The following is a 24,214-nucleotide window of genomic DNA, read 5'->3' on the forward strand; positions in this document are numbered from 1 at the left end:
ATCCCACAATGGAATTGCTGGAACATATGATGATTCTATTTTGAAGAATTTACATATTGTAATCATACCCCTTCCAATGTGCCATTCACTCTACAGTGGGAATGGTTCCCTTCTATTGACATGCTTTTGGGTACTTACCACTTGCCTCTTTTAATTATAGCCATTCTTAGTTGGGTGAGGTGATGTCCCACTGTGGGTTTCCTTTGCATTTCTCTGATGATTACTTGTGTCGAATACTTTTTTTTGTTTTGTTTACCTGCTGACCATTTATATCACTTCTTTTCATGTATCTATTTAAATCATTGCCTATTGTCTTAGTCAGGGTTACTATCACTGTGATAAAACACCATGACCAAAAGCAACTTGAAGGGAGTCAGAACAGGAACTCAAACAAGGCAGGAACCTAGAGGCTAGAGCTGATGCAGAGGCCATGGAGGGGTCCTGCTCACTAGCTTGCTTCCCTTTGGCTTGCTCAGTCTGCTTTCCCACAGAATCTAGAACCACCAGCCCAAGGAGGGCACCACCCACAATGGGTGGTGGGGGTGGGGGTGGTGCCATGCCTCCCCTCCCCCTCCCCTATCAATCACTAATTTAATAAATGCCTTAAGTCAGGGTCTTGCGCTTGTTAGGCAAGGGTTCTGTTCATCACCCTGCTTCCCTAGCCCTTTAGTAAGTAGTTATACCCCCGTTATGGGGATACATTGTCACTCCAAGCATCTCTTTCTGCTTATAAGGCCTATATCTAACAAAGTTCTGTAACTAGATCTCTTACATCCATGCTGCGGGTATCTTTATAATTTTGAAATGTTTTCAAAATTTTATTATGCCTTTTTTGAATCTCAAGATAGATCAAGTGTTTATTATGACAAGGTTTTGGTAGCTAATTTCCTTAACAGTGAGACCTTGGAGTGGGGAGGAAGCTCAGCGGTAGAGCCTTTGCTCGCCATAATGACTGTGAATCACGATAGATAAGTAAATAAATAATGCCGACCCTTTTTCAGATTTGTCTAAAGGCGCCATCGGGTCCTGACTAGCGGAGCCCTCTTTGGGGTAAGTTTTGGGAGGTCTCAGTGTAAAATCCTGGTTCTTGAAAAGGACAAGGTACCTGAAGCATTTCATTAATTATCTTTTATCAATAAAAAAATCAGGCGTCAGATATCAGGGTAAGAACCTGAAAGATCAGAGAAGCAGAGGAGCCGCCATCAGGGACTTCCTACCTCTTCCATTCCTTCCTCCAAAAAAAAAAAAAAATCCTCTCTCAACCCTGTCTTATTACTCCCTATCTGTCCACAGTCCTCCAAACCTCTATGGTTAGTTTTGGTCTGCTAGTGGCTAGCTCCACCCTCTGACTCAAAGCAAACTTTATTTTCAGAATGAAATCAAAATATCACACAACAGGTACAGCACAGCTGCGGTTTCCTGACAACCCATCCACATCCCCATCCTAAACCATCTGACCCTCCCTCCAAGGGACATGGGGGGAGGGGGGCAGCAGGAGCATGGAAGTCAAAGGACAGCTTTGTGGAGTCGTTTCTCAACTTCCACCCTTAAATGGCACCCAGGGAACTGAACTAGCGTCCTTAATGCTTTAACCCCTGAGATATTTCGCCCGCCCTGCCCTAGCCACCTAACGCCAGTCTTGTTAGGCTCCACCGGTCCCGCCTCCCCAGCAACCAGCAACCCTCCTTCCCCCAAGCCACTGTCCCTCCCATCCCTCCCCAAGGGACACTCTCCCCAGCTTCCACTCTTTTCCCTTAAGTCACCACCCAAAAGCCCCGTACGTGGCCGCCAGGGCTCAGCGGGTCGGAGGCGGCTTCTCCTGAAGTGTTCAAATAGGTGACCCTGGGAGTTGGGGCGGGGCCTCAGATCGAACAGGTCTGGGCTGACCCGAGGAGCGTGTTGCGGCTGGCGGGGTGACTGCCTGTGGGTGTTGCACAGACCGGAGCTCCAGGGCAGGACATGAGCTCCAGGACCGCCCCGCGGCTGATGACGCTCCAGAGACACCTCGGCTGGCCGCAGGTAAGGAGTTGGCCTGCACCCTCAGAATTCCTGCCTCATGTGTAAGGGACATGGAGGGAGCCAAGTGTGGGAGGTTGGGGGTGAGGGGGGTGCTCCTAGAAAACCCACTGAACCAGAGGCGCAGGAGAACTGAGTTCTGGGAAGCTAAGACCACAGAGCAGCTGAAACTGAAAGGCTTATACAAAGGAGAGAGGGTGCTACTCAGGTATGGGCAATGGAGGGCGCAGGTCAGCTTTGTTTAGCGCTTGGCACCTCATCCTGCAGCTCAGCAATTCTGCCTGCCCCTGGGCAGAAGGGTTGTTTGCTCTCCTCACAAGACAATCGAAGACTCAGTTAGGCCTGCCCATGCAGGCCCCACGGAGATCACGTGGACTCTCTCTACTCAGACTGGTGCCATGGCTATGGAGAACAGCCCACTAACCACTCACGTGCTAGACACTGCCTCAGGGCTCCCTGCCCAAGGCCTCTGCCTTCGGTTGTCTCGTCTGGAGGCCCCTGGCCAGCAGTGGATGGAGCTGAGGACAAGGTAGGAGGCCATTTCTGGACTGGGATCCGTGAGTGCCTACTCCAGTAGCTGTGTCCTTCCCGGGTTCCACTTGGGAACGATCTTAGGCAGCGGAACTGAGGTGGCGCAGCGTGACTGGGGGAACACTGAGTGGGATTGAGACTGAGGTGGGCACTGGGGGCTGGAAGGCAGAACTGACTGCTGCTCTATTGACAGATGAGGCTCAGGAGTCAATAAACAGGGGTATAAGTGACAATAACATTTCATCAGATATGCATGCCTGGGACAGTGTCGTGGAATTGTCTGAGACAGCTCTGTAAAGCCCTTGCCTGTCAGATTCAGCCCAATGGGCCTGCTGGGAGGGGAGCCACGTAGAGAGGACTGGTAGGAAAAAAGGCCGCCATCACCTTGTACCAGACTGGATGCCGAGTGCTGTCTTTTTCTTTTCTAGTCTCAATAGCTGTGAACTAGTAGTGTGATCTACCTCTTTTACAGAAAGATACAGGGTTGAGGAGGTAAAAGCTAAGACTCCACTCTGGCCCTGTAGTGGGCCTTCAACCTCAGTGAGCCAGGCTCGAGCCCTGCCCCTGACCATGCCCCTGGAACGTGCTCTGTGGGGAGGCCGGGATCTTCCTGTCTCAGTGTTAGCTAGCCTACGCTGGCAGAGCTGTGGCCTTGAGAGCAGAGCCTATTAAGGGAGACAGGCTCACCCATCTCCTCCCTTCTGACCTGTGGGAACAAGGTGTGGCTCATCACCTCCTAATTCCTAAAAGCTGGAGAGGTTTGTCTTTTGTTTCTCTGCTTTATGATTTCCTGAATAGGCAGTGTGGCCATACCCTTAGAAATCGTCCCCCGTCTGTGCACCCTGAGTCCCACTGCGGGGATCATCTGAGGTCAATTGGCTCGTGGAGCAGGAAAGCTAGTGGAGGGTGGTTTCTCAGTTCTTCCCTTCGTCTCTTCCCAGCTACACAAACCTGGATGGCCGCTGTCCTGGGCTCCTGACACCAGGCCAGATAAAACCAGGCACCTACAAGCTGTTCTTCGACACGGAGAGCTACTGGAAGGAGAGGGGTCAGGAGAGCTTTTACCCGTATGTAGAGGTGAGGGCCATGGATGGGTGGAGCAGCTGGGCCCTGACTCACTTTGACCACAACCTCCTCCAGGCCAGGGATAGGCCGGCCCCACCTCTCCCAGGGTGGTAGCAAGTGAGTGAACACACCCTCCTTTGAGCTCTCAGAAGGTGTCCAGGGACCTGAGGCACCACTGTGCTTCATTGATGATGCGGGAGAGGCCAGGCTGCGAGTGTCTCATCCTTCTTTGTAGACAGGTTCTCATCTGAGCCCAGACTCCAGAGCACTGGGTGTGTTCCCTCTGCATCACAGACACAACTTAAAGGCGAATGATTTATTTCGGCTCGTTCTTTCCGCCCACGATTGCTCGGCTCCGTGCGCTCACCGTGGCATGGGGTCAAATGGAACAGGAGAACTGTCACCTCATGGTAGACAACAGCAGAGAGGAACACAAGGAAAGACACAGATCCCTAGGACACTGCCCAGAGCCCTTCCTCCAGCAGGGCCCACCTCTAGGTTTATTACCTACCAACAAGGCCATCACACGATGGATCCAGTCAATCACAAGAGATTAACCAATTGATTAGATCAGAGTCCTCAGGATCAAATCGCATCCCCCAAAGCCCACCAACCAGCAACCGAGACCGCTCTATCTCCTCTTAGAAACACTTCAAACCATAACATCGGGCTTTTACCTAAGTGTCTCCCACTTGTAGGCAGCCACCAAAGCACCTCCTGCTCATCTGGAAGGCCCAGGAGCTATTGCAGGAAGGACTCACCATCTTCAGTGTCTTCTCTCTTCTCCTAGGTTGTTTTCACTATTGCACAGGAGACCCAGAAGTTCCATGTGCCTCTGCTGCTGAGCCCATGGTCCTACACCACCTACCGGGGGAGTTAGAGTGGCGCATTACCCGAGGAAAGCCGTCTGTCCGACTGGCCCTTTCCCTGACTTAGCCACCTACAGTCAACGGCATGGGCTTTGTCCCCATGAAGGGACGTGAAGTTGCTGCTTGCTGAAGAGATCCTAGCTGCCCTGGAGTTTCCTAGTGGGCGGCTGTGACTTGGGTGTCAATAAAGTGAGTTCCAACACCTGCAAAGCTGAACCTATCACTGGGACAGGGGCATTCAGCCAAGATCTGCTAGCACTGCCCCTGCTCCAAGGATCTTAGTTTCTCTTCCTGTTGCTGTGATAAAATACTTGGACACAAGCAGTTTGAGAAAGGGTTTTCTTCTGGCTCAGTTCAAGTTACAGTTCTCTGAGGCAGGGAAGTTACAGTGAAGGAAGACTGAGTGTCGGAGCTGGACACATTGTGGCTACAGTCAAGAAGCAGAGAGCAGTGTCAGGCAGTGGTGGCAGGTGCCTTTAATCCCAGTGCTTGGGAAGCAAAGGGAGGTGGATCTCTGAGTTCAAGGTCAACCTGGTCAACAGAGTTTCAAGACTGCCAGGGCTACACAGAGAAACTCTGTCTTGAGAAAACAAAGGAGGAGGAGAAAGAAGAAAAGAAGAGGAGGAGAGAGAGGAGGAGAAGAGTGTGCAGCTAATGCTCAGCTGCTTTCTCCACTTTATACAGTTCGGGATCCTGTGCCCAGGGATGGTCCTTCCCATAATTAATATGTGTAGTGAGGAGCACGGGGGCCCTTTGTTCCGTCCCGCCCAGCTAGCTTAACCCCTGAAATAACCACACAGAACTCGCACTAATTAAATTACTGGTTGGCCCATAAGCTCTAGCCTCTTATTGGCTAACTCTCACATCTTGATTTAACCCATTTCTAGTAATCTTTATATCACCACAAGGTCGTGGCTAACAAGGGGAGATTCTATCCTACATCCATCTCAGGCCAGAGATTCATGGCATCTGCCACACTCCCCTTCTTCCCAGAATTCTGTTCTGTCTTCCCTGCCTACCTGAGTTCTGCCCTATCAACTAGGCCAAGGCAGTTTCTTTAATAACCAATGAAAGCAACACAAATACAGAAGCACCTCCTAAACCAAATAAGTGTCTTTCCGTATCAGTTAGCATAAGCTAGCCCCCACAGGCATGCCCAGAGGCCTTTCTCTCAGGTCTTTCTAAATTTGGTCAAGTTGGCAACACCAACCATCACACCAGGTGATCAAAGAGGCCTCTGAGAAGAGGTGGGCATGGTACAGATAGGGAAGCAGATCAGCAGCGAGACTCTGTGAAGAGCCCTGCAGGGAGTTCTCCACAGACAAGACAACAGAGGGGAAATGTGGGAAAATCTTTATTGCTAATGAAACCTTAAAAAAAAAAAAACTTGCTCTTTTTGGTACAGAAGAAATATCCGCCGGGATTCACTGGAAAGGGGACAATGTATTCATGAGTCCAGCCAGACCGTAGCCCAGCATCCACCTAATCACAGCCATCGCCAGAGCTTGAATCCCACATCCTTCAGGGCCTCGTGTGTGCAGTATGAGTCCCTACTAAGGCCTGTGGGGACAGGGCAGTGTCTGGAAGGGAAGGAGTCCATCTAGGTCTGGGTACTGTGTCAGGCCTGCTGTGGTCCACAGAGGTTCAGGTACCACTCCTTGCAGGGGCGAGGAGAAAGCAAGCCCAGCAGCATGGTGTAAGTGAAAAGTAAACGTTCGTCAACAGTTTGCCAGCCAGTGCTAGCACCTTTACAGATGCTCATGTAGCTAGCAGAAGGGAGGAAAGCCGAGAGGATGAACTTAGGGCAGAACTGAGACCTGCATGGCTTAGTAGTTCCTCACCAGACACTTGACCAGGCAGGCTACCCTCAAACTCCTAGAGACCCACCTGTTTCTGCCTCCCAAGTGCTGAGATCAGAGGTGTGTGCCACCACCCCTGACATCAAACCACACCTTACTCCTTTCCCCTAGTAGGCACAGCCTCTCCTGACTCCTCAGTGACTTTGTGCCTTCTCTAAGGCCTGCCTTGGGAAGGACCCGAGTCATCCTCATTTGTCACAAGAGTCACGATCTGAGGTCACAGTGCTGGTGCTAACGTTCAAATGCCTTCCTAGTCCCACACTAGGGTCTCTGATCCCCATTCTGGTAAAGGCACCCTGTTTGTTTGTTTGCTTGCTTGCTTGCTTGCTTGCTTGCTTGCTTGCTTGCTTGCTTTTTGAGACAAGAGTCTCACTGTGTAGCTCTGGCTGTCCTGGACCTTGCTATGTAGACCAGGCTTGCCTCGAACTCGCAGAGAATTGCCCGCCTCTACCTCCCAAATGCTGGGATTAAGTGCACCACCACACGCAGCCCTATGCACCTTTTTAAAAGTGTTAATTCCAAAGGGTAGGAAAAAGGTTTGATGAACTGATATGTGCAGAACACTTGGAGCCCGGTCAGACTCTGAGGAAATGCTCAAAAGGCTCCCTTTTCCTAGCTGTGGCTTGGGAGCCAACAGTTAAAGGGTATGTAAGGATGGACTCTAAGTGAGAACTCGGAGGCTCAGCCTGGTTCTTACCCTTCCTATGCCCAGACCCCCAAGAATCAACGAAACAACATGGATATCCCTAAGAACCATATACCCAGCAGATGGCCCTACTTTTTGCGGACAGGTACCAACACTCTAACATCTGAGGGACAGGTACAATGAGAGAACCAGGGCCCAAACAGGTGTGTTGACAGCTGAGAGGCTGTTTGGGCAGCATGGATTCTGGAAGCCAATGGAAGGCATTGCCTGTATCCAGAACTCTGAAAATTGGGGGCGATAGAATGTCTAAACAGGGCTCCAAATTTGTGACTCCACCCTGTAGAATTAAAGTTTGGTTTAAGCCATCCTCGTGAGGTTGCTGCTTTGTCCTTTGGCAGACACTGAGCGGCCACCTCAGGGACAAGCGAGGACTGAGCCCAGCCTCTCTCTAGTGCAGGGTATATATGTCCCAGGGTCCCAACTCGAATTAAAGCCCTCCAGAAAGACACAGCTTCATTTCTGAATGTGCCACTCACAAAGCAGAAGAGCAAGCTCACCAAGCCAGAAATTCCTTAGGTGTTTTTACTAATCAAAGAATATTGGGGTTTTCCCCCCATTGGCTGGGTCCATCTTCACTGTCCTCACGTTAGCTGGTTTGGTTTTGTTGTTGTTTGGTTGGTTTTGTTTTTTTGTTATATTTTTTTTTTAATCAGTGTAAAGGAACTGAAAGAAAGGGTCAGCCCTTCAAGTTACAGGACTGTAGCAAACAGGGCCTTTGAATCAACAAAAGGTTTACTAGGTTTGGGGATAAGGTGGAAAAAAATTTAAAATATTTTTTGTCAAAATCTTTTAAGGTAGAGATTTAAAATTTTGCGTAAGTCTTACAAACTGGGAGATATTAAAAGATTGAAATTGCTTGTCATAAAGAGCTTTACAGTTTTTTAATAATATTTAATGTTTCTCTCAGGATGCGGGAGGGACACAACAGGGAGCAGAACCACAGTGTACCACAACAGGCAACTCACAGGGATCTGCCTGCCTCTGCCTCCTGAGACCTGGGCTTAAAGTTGTGATCCACTATGCCCCGTTCTTTTTATTTTTTTAATTTCAAAAAAGTTTATTTTAATAAGTAATTACACATTTCAATTTGGAATAAATGTTTTGTTCATTTTTTAGGGTCCACTGGTTATGTTCCACCATATACAGGCCTCAGGTTAAATGGCATCTGTTTAATCACTGAGTTCATCTTAAAATAACCCTTCTGTCCTCCTCAGAAAAACCAAATGGCCCAAGCCCTCAGCGCCCTCGACTTCATGCAGTCTTCCATGTCTCCAAGATTCATCCAGTCAGCTGAGGCGGGCGGCTCCCAAGCGTTGCTTCTGGTCACTGTGTTTTAGTACAGGGATAGAAAAGCTAACTATTCTGACTATGGAGGGACTCTTGAGCTCTAAAGTGGCGCACTGTCTCCTTCGTTCTGACAGTCACTGTTATCACTGTGACACCTGCTAGTCAGAACCGCAGGCCCATGAATGTACCAGATCCACGACTGCCACAGAAAGCAATGACTTGCCGAATCGGAGATGAACCGTTACGGTACTATGAGAGCCAGCAGCCAACAACTCCCAGTGCGGTTTTAGATGTGCTGTCTACCACAGAAGTTCTGTTAAGACTTGTGACATGAACTCTTCTACACCTACGCACCCCAAGTGGGGCGCCAACGACAGACCAAAGTACAATTCCACACATGTTCCATTTGGCAAACCAGCGAGTTTACAGGGCCCGCATACAGGGCATGGGCGAGGGGTTACTCACAGGAGTGTGGGTGACTCAGACAGCTGTCTCACCAGCAAGGCACTGCCCAGCATGGATCCTGACTCCCCTACAGCTGAAGAGACGGAGTTCCCCATTAGGTTAACCTAACCCCCCATAGGTTAACCTTCCGCTCTCTCTATATTATAACGCCACAAGGCTGCATGTAATTAGGACAGAGTTGCATAAAGCTGGCGGGAGGAACAGGAAGGGTAGCTGAGCTCTCCTCACCCCTTCCTTCTAGGAGGGAACGCCAACAGGGCCAACCTCCAGGATCCTTTATGAATGGTCATAGCTGCTTCCCATGAAGGTGGTGATGACGGTTATGCTCGGAGGACAGCATGCTACAAGATGACCGCTTAGCTGGAGAAGATTGTTTCTGTGAACAAAGCCAGTTTGATCCCAACTTTTTTTTTTTTTTTTTTTTTTTTTTTTTGGTTTTTCGAGACAGGGTTTCTCTGTGGCTTTGGAGCCTGTCCTGGAACTAGCTCTGTAGACCAGGCTGGTCTCGAACTCACAGAGATCCGCCTGCCTCTGCCTCCCAAGTGCTAGGATTAAAGACATGCGCCACCATTGCCCGGCTTGATCCCAACTTATTAACAGCATAGAATAACTTGCTTGGTTCATAGCCTCAGCATCTTAATGATGTTAAAATTTCCATAAGGCACTGGGCTGTGGTGGTGCACACCTTTAATCCCAGCACTCAGGAGGCAGAGACAGGCGGATCTCTGTGAGTTTGGACCAGCTGGTTAACATAACAAGTTCCAGGACAGCCATGACTACAGAGAAAGAGACCCTGTCTCAAAACAAACAGTGGACTGACCCTTCCCCTATCAACTACTAGTTAAGAAAATACCCCGCAGGCTTTTCCACGGGTCAGTCTGATAGAGAGAATTCAATTGAAATTCCATCTTCCCAGATTTGTCTAGGTTTGTGTCAAGTTGACAAAACCAACCAGCACCAGTACAATTCAGTACCAGAGATGGGGGCATCGGCCAAGGAGTTACTGCAATGGTGATATAACAAAACAAGTGTCTGGACATGATGCGGGCCAGGAAGTGATCCCAAACAACTTCCGAGTCAGAGGGTCAGAGATGGAATGTGAAGGGGACTGCCACTGCACAGTGTCCATGGCTAGAGAACAACCTTGACATGGTGCCGGAAGAGATAGAGGACAGTCTGCAGGAGGAGAAAGGACAGGGGGCAAGTGTTTGGGGTATGAGGTGGTGGGTTAGGGCAATGCTGTCACCTACACTAAGACAAGAGGAGTAAACAGGGACTCTCAAATGCTCGGCCCAACATAGCCTGCAGGGTCGTGTCCACCAGTGTGTGCTGCCGAGGGTCTAATATGAACAGGAGGAATAACAAAGGGAGGCCAGGGGGCCGCTTGTTCCACTTGCAGCCCCAGCGTGGGGCGATGTAAAGTGACAGAAGCCGAGCCAGAGAGTCTGTAAAAGAGCTGGTTCTGTGTCAGATCTGGGGGATCCTCCAAACAGATGTCCAGGTCAAGCCCCCCGGAAATGCTACTGCAGGAGTCAGGTCTCTTCTTCCATCACGTGGGTTCCGAGAATCAAACATCAGGTCCCTCACTAAGTCATCTATGTGGCCCTCAGAGCCACACTTTAAAGACGACCCACAGTGAACTCCACAGCAAGGCAGGAACCCAGTCAGCTCTCCCACTGACTGTGCTGACAGATGCTGCCCAATCGCGCCCACGTGTGTTTTTATAAAAGTATTTTATTAGGTTAAAATATTCATGTGGAGAATTCAGAAAACCGACTTCTGACTATTTGCCTTGTCCTTGATTGAAGCCTTAATTACTCACACACATTCCTTCCAGTAGGATCTGAAGTCTGAGAGGCTATTAGCTTGCAATTCTTCTGTCAGTCTGTTCCTACCTGATCACAGGAAAAAGTATAGGATGGACAGTGCCCTCTTCTCAACTTATATCCTTACAAGAGTCCAAATCCACACACACACACACACACACACACACACACACACACACACACACACTGCCTCGGGCCAAAGGCTTTGTCAGCTTGGTCGGAAGACTCATGAATTCATCGCCTTTTATCTTCCACCACCAGCTTTGGGACATGCTCTGCTTTTCTATCCACGTGTGTCCTGTCACCAGCTGGAATGGACGAGCGGCGGGTTCTTCACCTAAAGCAGTTATGCCAATCACCACACTGACTCCCCAGCCTCTGTGGGCTGCCTCAAGGGCTGCTCTCGTGATCTTCATCTTGTGGGTACCTCAAAGGAGTAGTCCGTTTCCCCCCCCCCCCCACACACACACACCATGTGTCATCTCATTGAGTACTTCCTGGATGGGCTTAAACCTTCAGAGGCCCCAAATTCTTCAACCTTCAGCCCAGCTGAGAATTTATCTTTATTGATGTCAACACCGTGATCCATGCTGCACCAGCCACTTGACAGCCCATGATCACTCAATCCAATCCTCCCATCCCACCAAAGACTGCAACAGTAGACCCTTGGCAGTACCCATAGCAGCACAGCTGATCGAAATGCTGTAACCAAGGAGGCAGAACTTATCCAAAGGCCCTGAAGGCTCAATTTTAAGAACAGAGATGTCAGTCATAACTGTGTACTTGGAAAATGTGCTGGTTCCCATGAAATGAAAAAATAGACTTTCCTGGCTAGGGAGATGATTCTGTGGTTAAGAGCACTGGCTGCTCTTCCGGAAGCCCTCAGTTCAATTCCCAGCAACCACATGGTGGCTCACAACCATCTATAATGAGATCTTGTGCTCTCTTCTGGTGTGCAGGCATACATGCAGACAGAACACTATACACATAATAAATAAATTAAAAAATAAAAGCCATGGAGACAGATTTTTTAAAAAAAGAAAAACAGAGTTTCCTTTGCAGGTAAATCTGCTAGCACCATCTGGCATTAATCCTTGCCCTGAACAACTCTTGTCTTCTGGCAAAGGTTTGTTTTAGGATTCAGACAAAATTTGCATTCTCCACACTGTAAGAAGTAAATTGGGATGACCGTATCACCTGTGTTCAGCTTATAACCCCTTCACCAACGCTTTCCACAATTCTAGCATCTTCGTGTACCAAGATCACCAGGAAACACCCCTCAGGATCAGCTCCACTCGGGGTATAGGCATCCGTGTGCAAACGACAGTGTCAACTATCACAATCTGAACTTCATGAGCCTTTGGAGGTGCTGCTTCTATCTCCCCTATGGAGAGAGGTTTTCCAACCTCCAGGCGACTGAAGCCTCGCACCTGATCCACGAGTTCAGGTTCGTGTGCTGAACATCCAGAACAGCCATAGCAGAACCCGGGGTACAGGTGAGGTGTACATGAGGGGAGGGGCTCGCTCCCACATCTGTAGACTTATACACATAAATAGGTTCCATCACTATAGATTCATTTCATACTAGCAGGAGGTTAGCAAACATTCCTTATGAACAGGAACTACCGACATTGAGGCAGTGCTTGAGGGGCATAAAGCCGTGTTCTGGGGCTTATGTCCGGCAGAGCATACACAAGGCTAAGTCTAATCAAAGGAAGGACACCATGATGCCCTGCCCAGACATGGGATAATAAAGCTCTGATTGTGGGTAGAGGCAGAATTCTGTCTTGAAGGAGGGGCCTCCTGGGTCTGAGCAGTCTCTGCAACCAGCACCATACAGGAGAGACCATTAGGCCACCAGGTGGCAGCAGAGGATAGGGGAGAGGCAGGACAACGCTCAGCTGCAACTCTTCCGGGCCAACCTACCTCTGTTGGACTCTGCCTCCAACTTCAGACCTCCAGTGGCCCTGCCCCCCCCAACCCTAGAAAGCCCCCACCCCTCTAACCGCATGTGCCCAGGCTCCTCTCCTGCCTATAGGAGCAGGGTGGCCTCAGCCTACCCCTCTCCAATGCAGACTAGAACCGGGGGGGGGGGGGGCGGTGGCGGCAGGGGGAGGGTCCCAACCCCAAAGAAAGCTCTGGACCGGTCCCAGAACCTGTCGCTGCATCCTGGAGGCCACCCATGGCCTTTGGCACTCCTCTCTGTTAACTAACTGGCACTTGGTTCGCCCTCTCTGGGATGTCTTCCACTTACCCTGACTCGCTTGCCAACAGCCCCCTGATGATCCACTCAAGCCTGGCACTTCTTGGCACCTGGTGGAGCACAGTGACAGGCCTGGCCCAGTTGGTCTGACAGGTCCTGAGAGATATGGCCCGCCCCTGGGCAAGGTGCCACCTGCTAGAGCATAAAAGCCTGGTATCCCCCAAGCAGTTCTTGAGACTGTCGCCATGAAGGGGAGCGGTGCTCTGCTGGTGGTGGCTCTAACTCTGCTCTGCATCTGCGGTAAGTCTAGGCCTTCCTGACTTCTGGCACTTCCAAGGAGATGAGGGGCCCCAAGGGACCTAACCCTGGCATCAGGTGGACAAGGCCTTTCTGCATCATAGACCCCAACCGCAAAGAGCAGGGGAATCTGTTGATCTCAGTCCCAGCCCACCCCACCCTGACCTTATGCTAACCAACCACAAAGGACACCGCCACCCACCCTGGCTCAACCCAACTTGCCCAGGCCCTCCCAATCCAGCTAGCCCAGGGGAAGAAATCCCCTGCATCAGGGCACAACTGTTCTTCCCTGATGAGGTCAGGAACTCATAGAGTGGAAACCACAGCTCCCACACTAGTGGTAATGGGAAGGGTAATGGGTGGTCCCGGGAGTGATAGGAAGATGTAGGACAGACAGCGAAGGAGAGTGAGTCCCCCCCTTAGCTCTATACCCTCCCCCCCGCCGCCACGCAGGGCTGACCACCGCAGAGGATGACAATGAGTTCTTCATGGAATTCCTGCAAACGCTGCTGGTGGGAACCACCGAAGAGCTCTATGAAGGGCCCCTGGGCAAGTACAATGTCAATGATATGGCCAAGGAAGCCCTGGGAGAGCTCAAGTCCTGCATCGACGGCCTGCAGCCTGTGCATAAGGAACAACTGGTCAAGCTGCTGGTAACTGGGCCGGGACTCCCATCCCCAAATGCCCGCAGTTCTCCCGAGACCCACCCATGCCTGGTACCTGATTACCAGTCTATGCCCATCCACCCCCCAGACCTACATCAGCAAACTGATGGGGACCTCACAGAGAAGCCTCCAGAGTCCCGTAGTCCTGCTTCCCCCAAGGACTATGTCCCATATAGGCGGTGCACCTGCGCACAGCTCCCCAGAGTGCTAGGAGGGGTAGACCACAGTGTGCAAAGCCTGTCTCCTCCACTGGGGCGCACAGGCCTGTCTGCCTTGGGGACTGGTGGCTCCGGATATTGGTTACCTGTTCTCCTGGTCCCCACACACTTCTCTTTCAGGTGCAAGTGCTAGATGACAAAGAGGACACATAAGCAAGCCTGAGACACGGTTTGGCTTCTATGAATGACAGGACCAGCCCCACAAGCAGCCGTGGACGAGCCAAGACCACTGCTTCCTTATGAATCAATTCACCCTCGAACTGTTAAATCAATAAAGCCTCCTGCAGCTCGGGCACTGGCTTCTCTCTCTCCCTGCAACACAGGAACACATAAATGTCCTATTAAGGACACCCTGAGGGATACACCAAAGATGCAGACTCCTGTGTGGGGTCACTTCCCAGAAGCAATGTGTGGGAGCAGCCTCAGGGCAGCAAGTGAAACACAGGAGGAATGGGGCCTACAGTTGGGAGAAAGGCAGGCCTAGGTCAGGCTGAGGGCTCTCTGGGGCTGGTGATTCTTCACAGGGACTATGCTAAACAAATCAGGCAATAGTACAGCCAGCTGCACAGAGGCCCTGGCAGCTCTGGAAACAATCTCTCTCCCTAAAATTCGCCCCAGGAAAGAGAACCCGAGCTGAGCCAGAACTCTAAGAGGAACCTAATGAGGTCAAGAAGGGAAGCCCCGAGGGCTCGCAAGAGCCCCCGAGGGTCCTGAAAAGTGGGCTTTGCCAGCAGGACAGCTGGAAGAGCAGCGGGGTCTGAGGAGGTGTAGGAGAGAGCAGCCTCTCTAGGGAAGCCCACCATAGTCTCCAGCACAACCCCACACTCCCAGACCCCCAACAGCTAGAGTCTACCTGTCTCCCAGTTTCCCCAAACTAGCAGATTCTTGTGGGCCAATGCTAAGGGACAACCTTTAAAGAGTTAAAGAACCTGGAGAATAAGGGGGTCCCTGAAGAGGTGGGGGTGTCTCTGGAAGGGGGAGTTATCTAGAGAGGGTGGGGGACTCCTTGGAGAGACAGGAGTCCCTAAAGAGGTGGGAGTTCCTGATAGGCATGTGGTCCCTGGAGATATAAGTACCCCCAAGAGGGGAGGTCCCTGGAGAGGGCGGTGGTTCCCTAAAGACAGGGTCTCTGGAAAGGGTAAGCTCTGATGCGATGCCTCAGGCCCCGCCCATTGTCTCCATCACACACACAGTGATCTAGAACTCCTTTGTGGGACAGAGCCGCATTCTAGAGCTCAGGAACAGAGACCCCTCCCCAGTTCTCAGAAGTAGGAGAGAGAGGGAAGCTTTCTCTCCATGCTCCTTTTTAGGGAACTGCCTGGCACAGACACCAGGGGGCTAGGCCACCGGTGAGGCGGCTGGTCCCCAAGCTGCTCTAAGCCCATTCCTGCACAGAGGAGGTGAGGCCTCCCGATTGCTCCCCTCTTGCCCATGACACAGCTCAGCCAAGAAGCTCTCGACCCTTGCCAGCCATCTCTTTGCAAAGTTGCACCCAGGGTTCTCTCCCTGGTTTTGCTCCCCCAAAGCCAAGACTATAGTCAGTGCAGGGCCAGAGTGGGCAGCCCCTCTGGGCCTATGCTGAAGGCATGACTCCCATCCATATCTTGGAGCTGGGTTAAGGGTTAGCTTACCACACCAATGGGGAGCTCCCTCTGCTTGGAACTGCTTAAAGACCCTCATGTCTCCATGGGGCAAGGACTGGGCTTGCAAGATGCAGCATCAGCAGAACCAGAAATGGGGACATAAGGGCCAGGAATGAGGTGGGACAGGGCATCCCAGCACCTGGTCACCCTCTTGTCCATGGACAGAGCCAACCATGGCAGAGGAGGTATGGGTGGGCAGTTGGAGGCCCCATCGCCCCCGGGGGCCCATCATGGCCCTCTACAGCAGTCCTGGACCCAAGTACCTGATTCCACCCACCACGGGTAAGATTGCCTAAGGGCTTGGGGCTTGGTGGGGGCAGGGGAAGAAGCCAGAAATGGTGTGGCCTGGGATGGGTCTGGGCTCAATCCTTGGCTCCCCGGGAGAGAGAAGGATGTGTGTCTCCAGCAGCCCTGAGCCCCTGTGCCCACAGGCTTTGTGAAGCACACACCCACCAAACTTCGAGCACCAGCCTACAGCTTCCGTGGGGCCCCCATGCTCTTGGCGGAGAATTGCTCCCCAGGGCCCCGCTACAGTGTGAACCCCAAGATACTGAGGACTGGCAAGGACCTTGGCCCCGCCTACTCCATCCTGGGGCGCTACCATACCAAGACCATGCTGACCCCTGGCCCGGGTGAGTGACCCCTGCCTTCTGCTCCAGGCCCTAATATGGTGAAGGCCAGATAGCCTCATTCCTTCTGCTCCTGGGGACACCGTCAGGCCTGTACAGCAGAGCCTGAAACCCACCGGTCCTACTCTACCCGGAGTCCAGGGACACAGCCCACACCAGTGCTTGAAAACAGCACCGACGCCAGTATTTCTGCTGCGGACTTCCCTGGCCAAATCTGTTCAACCATGATGCTGGGACCCAGGGGCCCTGTGTCTTAACTGTTGGGACATCCTTCATGGGCACCCAAGTGTTGGGGGTGGGGTGGAGAGCCCCCAAATGCTTGTTGTTCCTGCACACCCTCCCTCCTCTCCAGGTGATTACTTTCCAGAAAAATCTACCAAGCATGTGTTCGACTCAGCACCCAGCCATTCCATTTCTGCCCGGACCAAGACCTTCCGAGTAGACAGCACCCCAGGTCTGCCGCATCCCCGCCAACGGATAGGATGGGAGCTGGGGTCCCAGCTTGGGGTGGAGGAAGGGGAGCCCCACATAGGACTTCCAAAGGTAGAGGGTATCCCAGATAGGAGGTAACGGGTCTGTCACAGCCTGAGGCTCCCCCATCACCCACAGGCCCTGCTGCATACATGTTGCCTGTGGTGATGGGGCCGCACACGGTGGGCAAGGTCTCCCAGCCCTCCTTCTCCATCAAGGGCCGCAGCAAGCTGGGCAGCTTCAGCGACGACTTGCACAAGGCAAGGGTCACCCCAACTGAGTATCAAGCTTGGCCCTAGTGACCTGTCTGATCTTCTCCCCCGAGCCCAAGAATCCCCAGACAACGACTGCCCTATTGGAGCTCTTGCATCCCCTCCACCTCTGGGGGCCTGTTACATGCTTAGGCTACATTCAGTGGTGGGAAGGGGCCAGGAGACCAACTTAGGTGATGGGATGATACTGAGAACAAGCTAAGGTGTGTGTGGTGTACTGCCTGGAGGGTAAATACTGATTTTAGACAGAGGACGTGGAAGCAAGGAAGAAGGGGAGGAGGCCTTGAGCTCCTTAGGGGAGGAAATGTCTACCTGTTTTAAGAGCCGGTGCAAAGGCCCTGGAGTAGCACTACAGGAGCTGACTTTACTAGTCCCCGACCTCTGCCCTCAAGACCAAGAGGATCCTGTCCCAACAGGAAAAAGGGCCTTGCACATACCCTCAGAGCAGTGGATACAAGACTGGCACACTGGGAATGCCACTGCCACAGTGAGGCTGAGACTGACGGGAACACCCCACCCCATGGCGGTGTTCCCATGGCTGGCAGACAGCCTAAGAGTGCCTTTGGTGAATCAAGGTCCCACACCTGACCCTATCCTCTGGGGCCAAATGCCCCAGGAAAGCCAAATCTGTCTGAGTGAGTCCTCTCTTCTTCCAGACTCCAGGTCCTGCAGCATACCATCAGACTGATGTCCAAGTGACCAAGTTCAAGGCTCCACAGTACACCATGGCTGCCCGGGTGGAGCCGCCAGGGGATAAGACCCTGAAGCCAGGACCAGGAGCCCACAGCCCTGAGAAGGTCCAGGAACCACAGGGGTCAGACAGGGGTCGGGAAATGAGCCAGAGTGTGTAGGAAGGGTCTGCACCCTGCAAGGTTGAGTGGGGACCATGCACCCTTAGGATTTTATGCATTTCCAGCAGTGGCCCTGATGGTCACCTTTCAGCTATAGGAAACCTGGGTTCTAGTCTTATCCCCAGATGCCAGTCCACTGTCCCCAGTGACAGTTAAGGTTACTGAGCATGGCATGGCCTTCACACTGGCAACCTTGGCCCCAAGTTCAGGAGGAAATGAGCCCCTCACTACAGCCCCAAGCCCAGAATGCTCCTCACAGTCTTTCCCCTTCTCCTCTTAGGTGTACTTGAACAAGCCTTGTGCCCCCGTTGTCACCTTTGGCATCAAGCATTCTGACTACATGACCCCTCTGGTTGTTGATGTGGAATAGCGCCCCCTTTTCTTCCCATCAGCCCTTGACCATGATCCTCCTTCAGAAATGTGCTGGACTGACAATGGATTGGGCACTTCACCAACGGACCCACTGCCAGCCTGGCCCTGCACCACAGGGCACGGTTTTGACAAGTTATTTTTCTCTATACTATCTCGTTTGTTAATCTTGTTTCCTGTCATGTCCAAATTATTTAATAAACCACAGATTGCCATTTGTAAGGGTTTATCTTGGAGAAAAGGCAATGCTTGTCCAGGGGGCCCTGTCTTGGCTTCCTAGCCTGGACTTCTGGAGGTCCTACAGAGAAAGTAGAAGGGCTTGGGGCTCAGAGTTCCACACGACATCCCAACTGCCCTTTGCAGGTTCTCCTCTCTACACTCGGGCTCTCTGAGAGCCAGGGATCCGGATCATGTCAGCAGTGGCCTGCAGGCTTACAAAGTGACACACTTCCAGCTCACCTCCCAGGAAGGCCTGGGCATGGCAGAACACATGGTCACTTTCACTGTGCTGCCTCAAATTCTGACCACAGGAACAATGTAAGAAGACATGATCTCGCCGGGCAATGGTGGCGCACGCCTTTAATCCCAGCACTCAGGAGGCAGAAACAGGCGGATCTCTGTGAGTTCGAGGCCAGCCTGGTCTACAAGAGCTAGTTCCAGGACAGGAACCAAAAAGCTACGGAGAAACCCTGTCTCGAAAAATCAAAAAAAAAAAAAAAAAAAAGACATGATCTCTTTACTGCTATTATATACAAATCTTAGGGGAGCTTATTTCTCATCCACAGCCAGTAGGAGGATGTGTGCAAGAGCTGGCATCTCAGCTGGGCCTGAGGACAATGACTACAGAGGCTCTCCTGGGTCCAAGGCCCAGCTTCCGAAAGCAGGGATGCAGTATCACCTCAACTTTGGGGCAGGTCCATGCAAAACAAATGGCCTTATCCAACACACCACTGGGGACCCTACCTGCACAAGCCTGTGCGTCCCAGCCAACTTGCCCTTACTCCCTTAGGTGGTAACGCTATCACCACCTTACTCTCAAACTGGCAGAGAGGGGCCACACAGAAGGAAGTTGGTGAGTCTGTGGCTGTCCTGCCCAAGCGAGAGAAGGCATCCCTGGAAGACTGGAGAGTAGACATGAGTGCCCAAGGCCAGCCACAGACAAGGGTTGGCTCCGATAATTCAAATTCCTGGGCACAAGGAAGACACTGACTCCAAGATTTTACTAGCGAGGGGCCTTCAACTGTAGGAAGAACCTCGTAGCTCATGCTCACGGTCCCTCACACTGGGCACCAAAGGCTTCTGATGACTTGCTGGTGTTGAGGACCCACCCACACCTTAGGGGAAGCGCCAGGGGTACAGGCCTGAGTTAGAGGATATGGTTATGGCCTTCAGGAAGTTGGTCTGACCCAGGGGCTATGGTGTTGTTATCCCCCTTCCCGTGATTAATGCCAGAAGGAACAACAGCTAAAGGTCACAAGGGCTACAAGCCTGATGCCCAGTGGAGCTGGAGAGCCACAAACGGCCATGGAGACTGGTGGAGCAGGATGGAGGCCTGGGGAGAAAACTAGCCACGCTGGGTGGGGTGCGTCTCTCACAGAGGACAGCAAGATGCTGCTCCAGAGGACACTAACCCCAAACGCAGAGACTCAGACTCAGTTTGCGCCAGCAGGATGAGCAGGTGCTGGCTGTCCCAAGTGTCACAGGAAGCTAGGTGTGAATGCGCATGCCCGTAATGCCATCGTTCAGGAGGCTGAGGCCAGGGGATTATGGGTTGGAGACCAGCCTAGGCTACACAGTTTAAGAGCAGCCTGGGATGCAGAGCAAGCCACTCTCCCACAACAACTAAACAACGAAGGGCCCTGGGGTTTAACGGTTTCCCAACATTCTGAGTAGAAGGCAGCAGTCCATGGCTCCAGGGAGACAAAGCGGAAGAAGCATGAACATGTCCACTGTGAGTCGAGATGGAAGGATGCAGGCAGCTGTTAACATGCTTGCTGACAAGTGGCAGGCAGAGCACAGCCCTGGCCCGCGGGATGCTGGGAGACAATGACAGGGTGCCTGCCCTGGGAGGCCTAGGAATGAGGCACAAGCTGGAAGTGTGTGGGGCAAACAGCAAAGCTGCAGAGCAGCAGTGTGGAGCAGGCTGTACCTGGTAGGGGGAGGAGCCAAAACAAAGGGTGGGCCAGGCTAGGCCCTTCTCCAGGTTTAGAAGGCAGGCTCAGGCAGACACAATGGGAGAGTCAAACAAGCCTAACGTTAATGTGTGCAGAGAGAGGCTGCTCAGCAAAGGAAGAAGGGGCGGTGCCTAGTGCATCCTCAGCACACCAACAGCAAGGCATTGCTACAGGCAAGAGGCCAAGCTGCGGCAGAACGTGGACAGAGGTAATGGTACGACCACATGGGAGGGCAGTGAGTGGGCCAGGGAGAGAGAGACAGAGAGATGAAGACACAGACATGAGTAAGGTCAGAGAAGGGCACAGAACTTCATGGTTCATTTCTTAAAGGCATTTTATGTGAAGACAGAAAGTGCTGGGCTCTCATAAACCATTGGCCCTGCCAGCTCCACAGGTCAGGCTGTGTGCAAATGGGACTGACCAAGGAGGGAGGTGCAAGTCTGTGGAGTTATGCAACAAGGAGGTGGCTCAAGCTTCCTCCTACACCAAGGGAGACAGGCTGAACAGGGTAGGGCACAGGTTTAGTACAAGGTCAGAGGTTCCTGCTACAAATTCTCCCATAGGTGGCCTTCAGCTTCATAAGGATCCCGGCAGAAACATCACTCAGCACTGCCGGACTTAGAAAGTCCACACTATGCTATTTCTCAGTCTGTTTGCCTGGGGATGGCGACATCTTTGGCACTGAGAAGATTCTCAATCCCAAGGACACACATCTCTGCTCCTGGACACACGGTCTCGTGGCCCAGAAGGTCCACAGCCGATAACAAGGGCCGCAGTCCACTCCTCTATCCACACCTTTGCCTCTTCCCTGGGGTCTGCCTTCAGCTGACGGCTCATGGGGATGGCTTTGACTCTTGGCCTGCACAGGTCTGTTCCGGATCAGCAGCCTCAGCCTGGAGTTTCTGCCATATTCATCCTGACGAACATTAATCTGAAGGGGGCTCACGGACAGATCCCCTTTCGATGTCAGCTCCAGACGTTTCAAGAACACAGACACGGTCTTAACCAGGCATAGACAGAAGACCCTTAGATATTGGCTTCTGAGGCTGTTGATCACAGTGGGCACATTCAGGACTCATAGATGCTTTGTTCAGACTTGGCTCACTCTTAGACAGCGTGGCTTTGGCTCTAACAGTGACTCCAGCACCAGGGAGAAGGGTTGGGTTTTGCCTTTTTTCTTCCTCCTTCATACACAGGACAAGCCAGCATGAGCTCATTATGACAGAGGCGGCTGCAGTCGTCCCGTCTTGGGAAGATGAATGACCCATGATGATACTTTCAAGGGGATCTATTTCGTAGTCAGGTTTTCAGGACACCAGGACACCTGGGTAGGGGAGCCTGGCTGTCCTTGGCTTCCATTGGTTCACGTCCTTGTCCTCGACAAGAGGTAGGAGAGGATGAAGAAGGCCACGATTAAGACCACGGCCATACCGCACAGAAGCTTCCGGTTGTCTCGCCCAGACCTTGCCATTGTGGAAAAGCGCTTCACACTCCCCGTGAGCAGGCCAGTCACACTCGTGAAATCTGAGTCCTACAGGAGGGACCCAACAGGATCACACGGAGGTGGGACCCTTGACTACCCAACCACACCAGCATCGAAGGGAAGAGACAGAGAGCAGACAGCATGGGGGCATAGCTGACTGCCACTGTATGAACTGCAGGTGCTTACCATGCCGTCTAGGTATCGGTTCTGGTCTTCGGTGTCCCTGTCGATGTCCAAGGCCAGCTGGTTGGGATATAGAGAGGGCACAGTCAGATCCTTCAGACCAGTTAGACTTGACCCACAACCCTGCTAGGAACCTATCACCAGAAAAGGCTACAAAGGTCAAGGTATTACCTGAGGCACCACTCACGTCAGCGTATCCACAGACAACACATGGCCGCCTTCCTACCCTCTTAGCCCCACTCACCAAGGTACCATACAGAAGGGAAAGGACCATCACTGACCGATTTGAGCCTGGTAACCTTGGAAGCCAGGCTGTCGGCCATCCGCTTGTTCTCTCGGTCTAGAATCTCCTCCACAGCACCAGAACTCTGAGCTGCAAAAAGAGAGACTCAAGGGTAGTATTCACTCACGAGTGTGGCCCCTGACTCCTTGCTGCAGTGGAGTATGGCCTAGTGAAACCTCTAAAGAGATTCAGCCCATGTCTGCTAACTTAGCAGGTTCCACCCTGAGTTCCAACAGGTGGACCATCTATCTGTCAGGCATGTAGCATGGTTCATGTGAGCATATGTCCTGTGTGCATGGCCTAGCAAGGACAGGCAGAGGACCCAGAAGGCTCGATCTACACTACCCTGCTGTAAACTGTTTCTGAACATGAATGAGCATTGCCTTAGCTGAATCACTATCTGTGGGGGTGTGGGACTGGCCACAAAGGAAAAGAGTAAACTCTGGTACGGGACAGAACACCGAAACAGGTCACAGGAAGGCTGTGTGGAGATGACCCGCGGATCAGGTTCAGGAAAAGTGTAAGAAAGGTCTCTCACTGGAGAAGCTACGGAGCTCATTTCTGCAACCCATACGGGACCTTTCCAGAGCGCTGTGCCTGTGGAAACCTGACTCCGATGGACGGGAGCTAGACATGAAGAATGCCGATCACGGTGTGTGAGAATCACCTCCCAACTGCTACTGACACCGGTCTGAAGCATAAAAATCAGCCGCAATGTAACCTACCTATGGGAAAGGCTAGCAGCACTAGCAAACACATGAGACCAGACTTTAATAGAAAGGACTTCTGTGTCCTGTCAATCACTGCATAGTCATTACTGTGGCCCAGGCATCACACCTGGCATACAGAACACAGGCACCGAGAGGTGAAGGGAGGCACTCGGTCCCCTCATCAGTAAAACCCTATTTGGACCCTCCGTTCCCAGCCCCTAGTACCATCACACACAAAACCGATGTCATGCTCAGGCTTGGGTCCCAAAGCAGCGCCAGCCGCAGTCTAGACCTGTTTTTCCCGGAATACGTAAGCGCCACCCCATGCAGGTCCCTCCACCGAGAGTTGAGCGATGCCTCCGGCTCCGGACCTCGCCTCCTATCCCTACTACCCTCGGATGCGCTCACCGCGAGTCCAATCAGCCATCGTGCCCTCCAGGGTCCCACTCCGGGACTCGGTAACACAGCAACGGACGTGGCACCAACACTTGAAGGGGCTTCCGGTTCCGCCTCGGGTTTAATAACTTCCGGGAGAAGGGACTGGCGCGGAAGACACAGAAATGAAGTGGAATGTAAATAAGGGAAGGGCAGGCCACCAGCCCACGGATTGGCCAGCAGCAGGATTAGTCCCGAGATGGGGGTGTTACCCGGAGCCTGAGCTCAGGCACAGACCTGGAACTGAGGCTCGGAACCGGCTCAGTAAAGTTGTCTGCTGTCTGGGATGCCGCGAAGCCCGGGTGTGAGATTCAGGATGGGGAGGGCAGCCAGGACCGAAGGAGATGGGCGAAGGGGACGCCAGGGCCTGACACCGAGTAGGTGCCGTCAGCTCAGCGGGTGACAAGGTCATCCACTGGAGCTTGGTTTGTGTGTGTGTGTGTGTCACCGTGGGGTACACTTTCACCGACTCTGCCTTCAGCTACGCGGCGTGCGGACCCGACTCCCCACTCACTACCCAGCGCGCGCGCTCGCGATAGCTTCTCCGCCCCGACGAGCCGCGGCAGCCCCTCCGCGGCTCCTCCCGCGGGAGTGGCTTTCTCCAGGGCTTTTTCACTTCTCGCTGATCATTCCTCACACACGCTGCAGCCTTTTTTTTTTTTTTTTTTTTTTTTTTTTTTTTTTTTTTTTTTTTTTTTTTTTTT

At 52.4% G+C, this 24,214-nt stretch overlaps 4 protein-coding genes and 1 pseudogene across 7 annotated transcripts; 3 read left to right on the top strand and 2 right to left on the bottom strand.

Moving 5' to 3' along the window:
• The first annotated feature begins 1,837 nt into the window (after nucleotides 1–1,837).
• On the top strand, nucleotides 1,838–4,685 carry LOC126498797 (5-hydroxyisourate hydrolase). 3 transcript variants are annotated; one of them, XM_050137702.1, is made up of 4 exons: nucleotides 1,838–2,019; nucleotides 2,406–2,545; nucleotides 3,489–3,624; nucleotides 4,403–4,685. In XM_050137702.1, the coding sequence occupies exons 1-4, from the start codon at nucleotides 1,960–1,962 to the stop codon at nucleotides 4,490–4,492; spliced, it is 426 nt and encodes a 141-aa protein (XP_049993659.1). In that variant the 5' UTR covers nucleotides 1,838–1,959; the 3' UTR covers nucleotides 4,493–4,685. The 3 variants fall into 3 exon arrangements, with proteins under 3 accessions (XP_049993659.1, XP_049993660.1, XP_049993661.1); XM_050137703.1 differs by having other exon boundaries at nucleotides 1,883–2,019; nucleotides 2,284–2,545; XM_050137704.1 differs by having other exon boundaries at nucleotides 2,003–2,019; nucleotides 2,371–2,545.
• Nucleotides 4,686–10,318: 5,633 nt separating this feature from the next.
• LOC126498629 (alcohol dehydrogenase class-3-like) lies at nucleotides 10,319–12,101 on the bottom strand (annotated as a pseudogene).
• A 648-nt stretch (nucleotides 12,102–12,749) lies between these two features.
• On the top strand, nucleotides 12,750–14,298 carry Scgb1c1 (secretoglobin family 1C member 1). The gene is made up of 3 exons (XM_050137623.1): nucleotides 12,750–13,127; nucleotides 13,578–13,777; nucleotides 14,128–14,298. Exons 1-3 carry the CDS (start codon nucleotides 13,073–13,075, stop codon nucleotides 14,158–14,160), a joined length of 288 nt encoding a protein of 95 aa, XP_049993580.1. The 5' UTR covers nucleotides 12,750–13,072; the 3' UTR covers nucleotides 14,161–14,298.
• A 1,383-nt stretch (nucleotides 14,299–15,681) lies between these two features.
• Nucleotides 15,682–18,243, top strand: Cimap1a (ciliary microtubule associated protein 1A). Of its 2 annotated transcripts, XM_050137781.1 has the most exons (6): nucleotides 15,682–15,932; nucleotides 16,082–16,282; nucleotides 16,632–16,733; nucleotides 16,889–17,010; nucleotides 17,679–17,819; nucleotides 18,154–18,243. In XM_050137781.1, exons 1-6 carry the CDS (start codon nucleotides 15,824–15,826, stop codon nucleotides 18,241–18,243), a joined length of 765 nt encoding a protein of 254 aa, XP_049993738.1. In that variant the 5' UTR covers nucleotides 15,682–15,823. The 2 variants fall into 2 exon arrangements, with proteins under 2 accessions (XP_049993738.1, XP_049993739.1); XM_050137782.1 differs by lacking the exon at nucleotides 17,679–17,819.
• Nucleotides 18,244–20,732: 2,489 nt separating this feature from the next.
• Bet1l (Bet1 golgi vesicular membrane trafficking protein like) lies at nucleotides 20,733–24,172 on the bottom strand. Its single transcript, XM_050136703.1, has 5 exons — nucleotides 23,748–24,172; nucleotides 23,484–23,615; nucleotides 22,364–22,455; nucleotides 22,086–22,142; nucleotides 20,733–21,947 (listed from the first exon to the last, which is right to left on the bottom strand). The coding sequence occupies exons 2-5, from the start codon at nucleotides 23,500–23,502 to the stop codon at nucleotides 21,780–21,782; spliced, it is 336 nt and encodes a 111-aa protein (XP_049992660.1). The 5' UTR covers nucleotides 23,503–23,615; nucleotides 23,748–24,172; the 3' UTR covers nucleotides 20,733–21,779.
• Between the last annotated feature and the right edge of the window lie 42 nt (nucleotides 24,173–24,214).

This window comes from Alexandromys fortis, unplaced genomic scaffold, assembly GCF_014885135.2.
Source record: "Alexandromys fortis isolate MF-2015 unplaced genomic scaffold, M_Fortis_MF-2015_v1.1 scaffold_3, whole genome shotgun sequence".
In the NCBI taxonomy this organism is placed as follows: domain Eukaryota; kingdom Metazoa; phylum Chordata; class Mammalia; order Rodentia; family Cricetidae; genus Alexandromys; species Alexandromys fortis.

Coding starts and splice junctions, on each gene's coding strand:
- Cimap1a (XM_050137781.1), top strand. CDS start 15,824: ATGGCAGAGGAGGTATGGGTGGGCAGTTGGAGGCCCCATCGCCCCCGG. Junction 16,283..16,631: donor CATGCTGACCCCTGGCCCGG/GTGAGTGACCCC, acceptor CCTCCTCTCCAG/GTGATTACTTTCCAGAAAAA. Junction 17,011..17,678: donor TCAGCGACGACTTGCACAAG/GCAAGGGTCACC, acceptor CTCTTCTTCCAG/ACTCCAGGTCCTGCAGCATA.
- Scgb1c1 (XM_050137623.1), top strand. CDS start 13,073: ATGAAGGGGAGCGGTGCTCTGCTGGTGGTGGCTCTAACTCTGCTCTGC. Junction 13,128..13,577: donor AACTCTGCTCTGCATCTGCG/GTAAGTCTAGGC, acceptor GCCGCCACGCAG/GGCTGACCACCGCAGAGGAT. Junction 13,778..14,127: donor AACAACTGGTCAAGCTGCTG/GTAACTGGGCCG, acceptor CTTCTCTTTCAG/GTGCAAGTGCTAGATGACAA.
- Bet1l (XM_050136703.1), bottom strand. Junction 22,143..22,363: donor AGGTTACCAGGCTCAAATCG/GTCAGTGATGGT, acceptor TATCCCAACCAG/CTGGCCTTGGACATCGACAG. Junction 21,948..22,085: donor ACCGATACCTAGACGGCATG/GTAAGCACCTGC, acceptor TCCCTCCTGTAG/GACTCAGATTTCACGAGTGT.
- LOC126498797 (XM_050137702.1), top strand. CDS start 1,960: ATGAGCTCCAGGACCGCCCCGCGGCTGATGACGCTCCAGAGACACCTC. Junction 2,020..2,405: donor GACACCTCGGCTGGCCGCAG/GTAAGGAGTTGG, acceptor CTCTCTACTCAG/ACTGGTGCCATGGCTATGGA. Junction 3,625..4,402: donor GCTTTTACCCGTATGTAGAG/GTGAGGGCCATG, acceptor CTCTTCTCCTAG/GTTGTTTTCACTATTGCACA.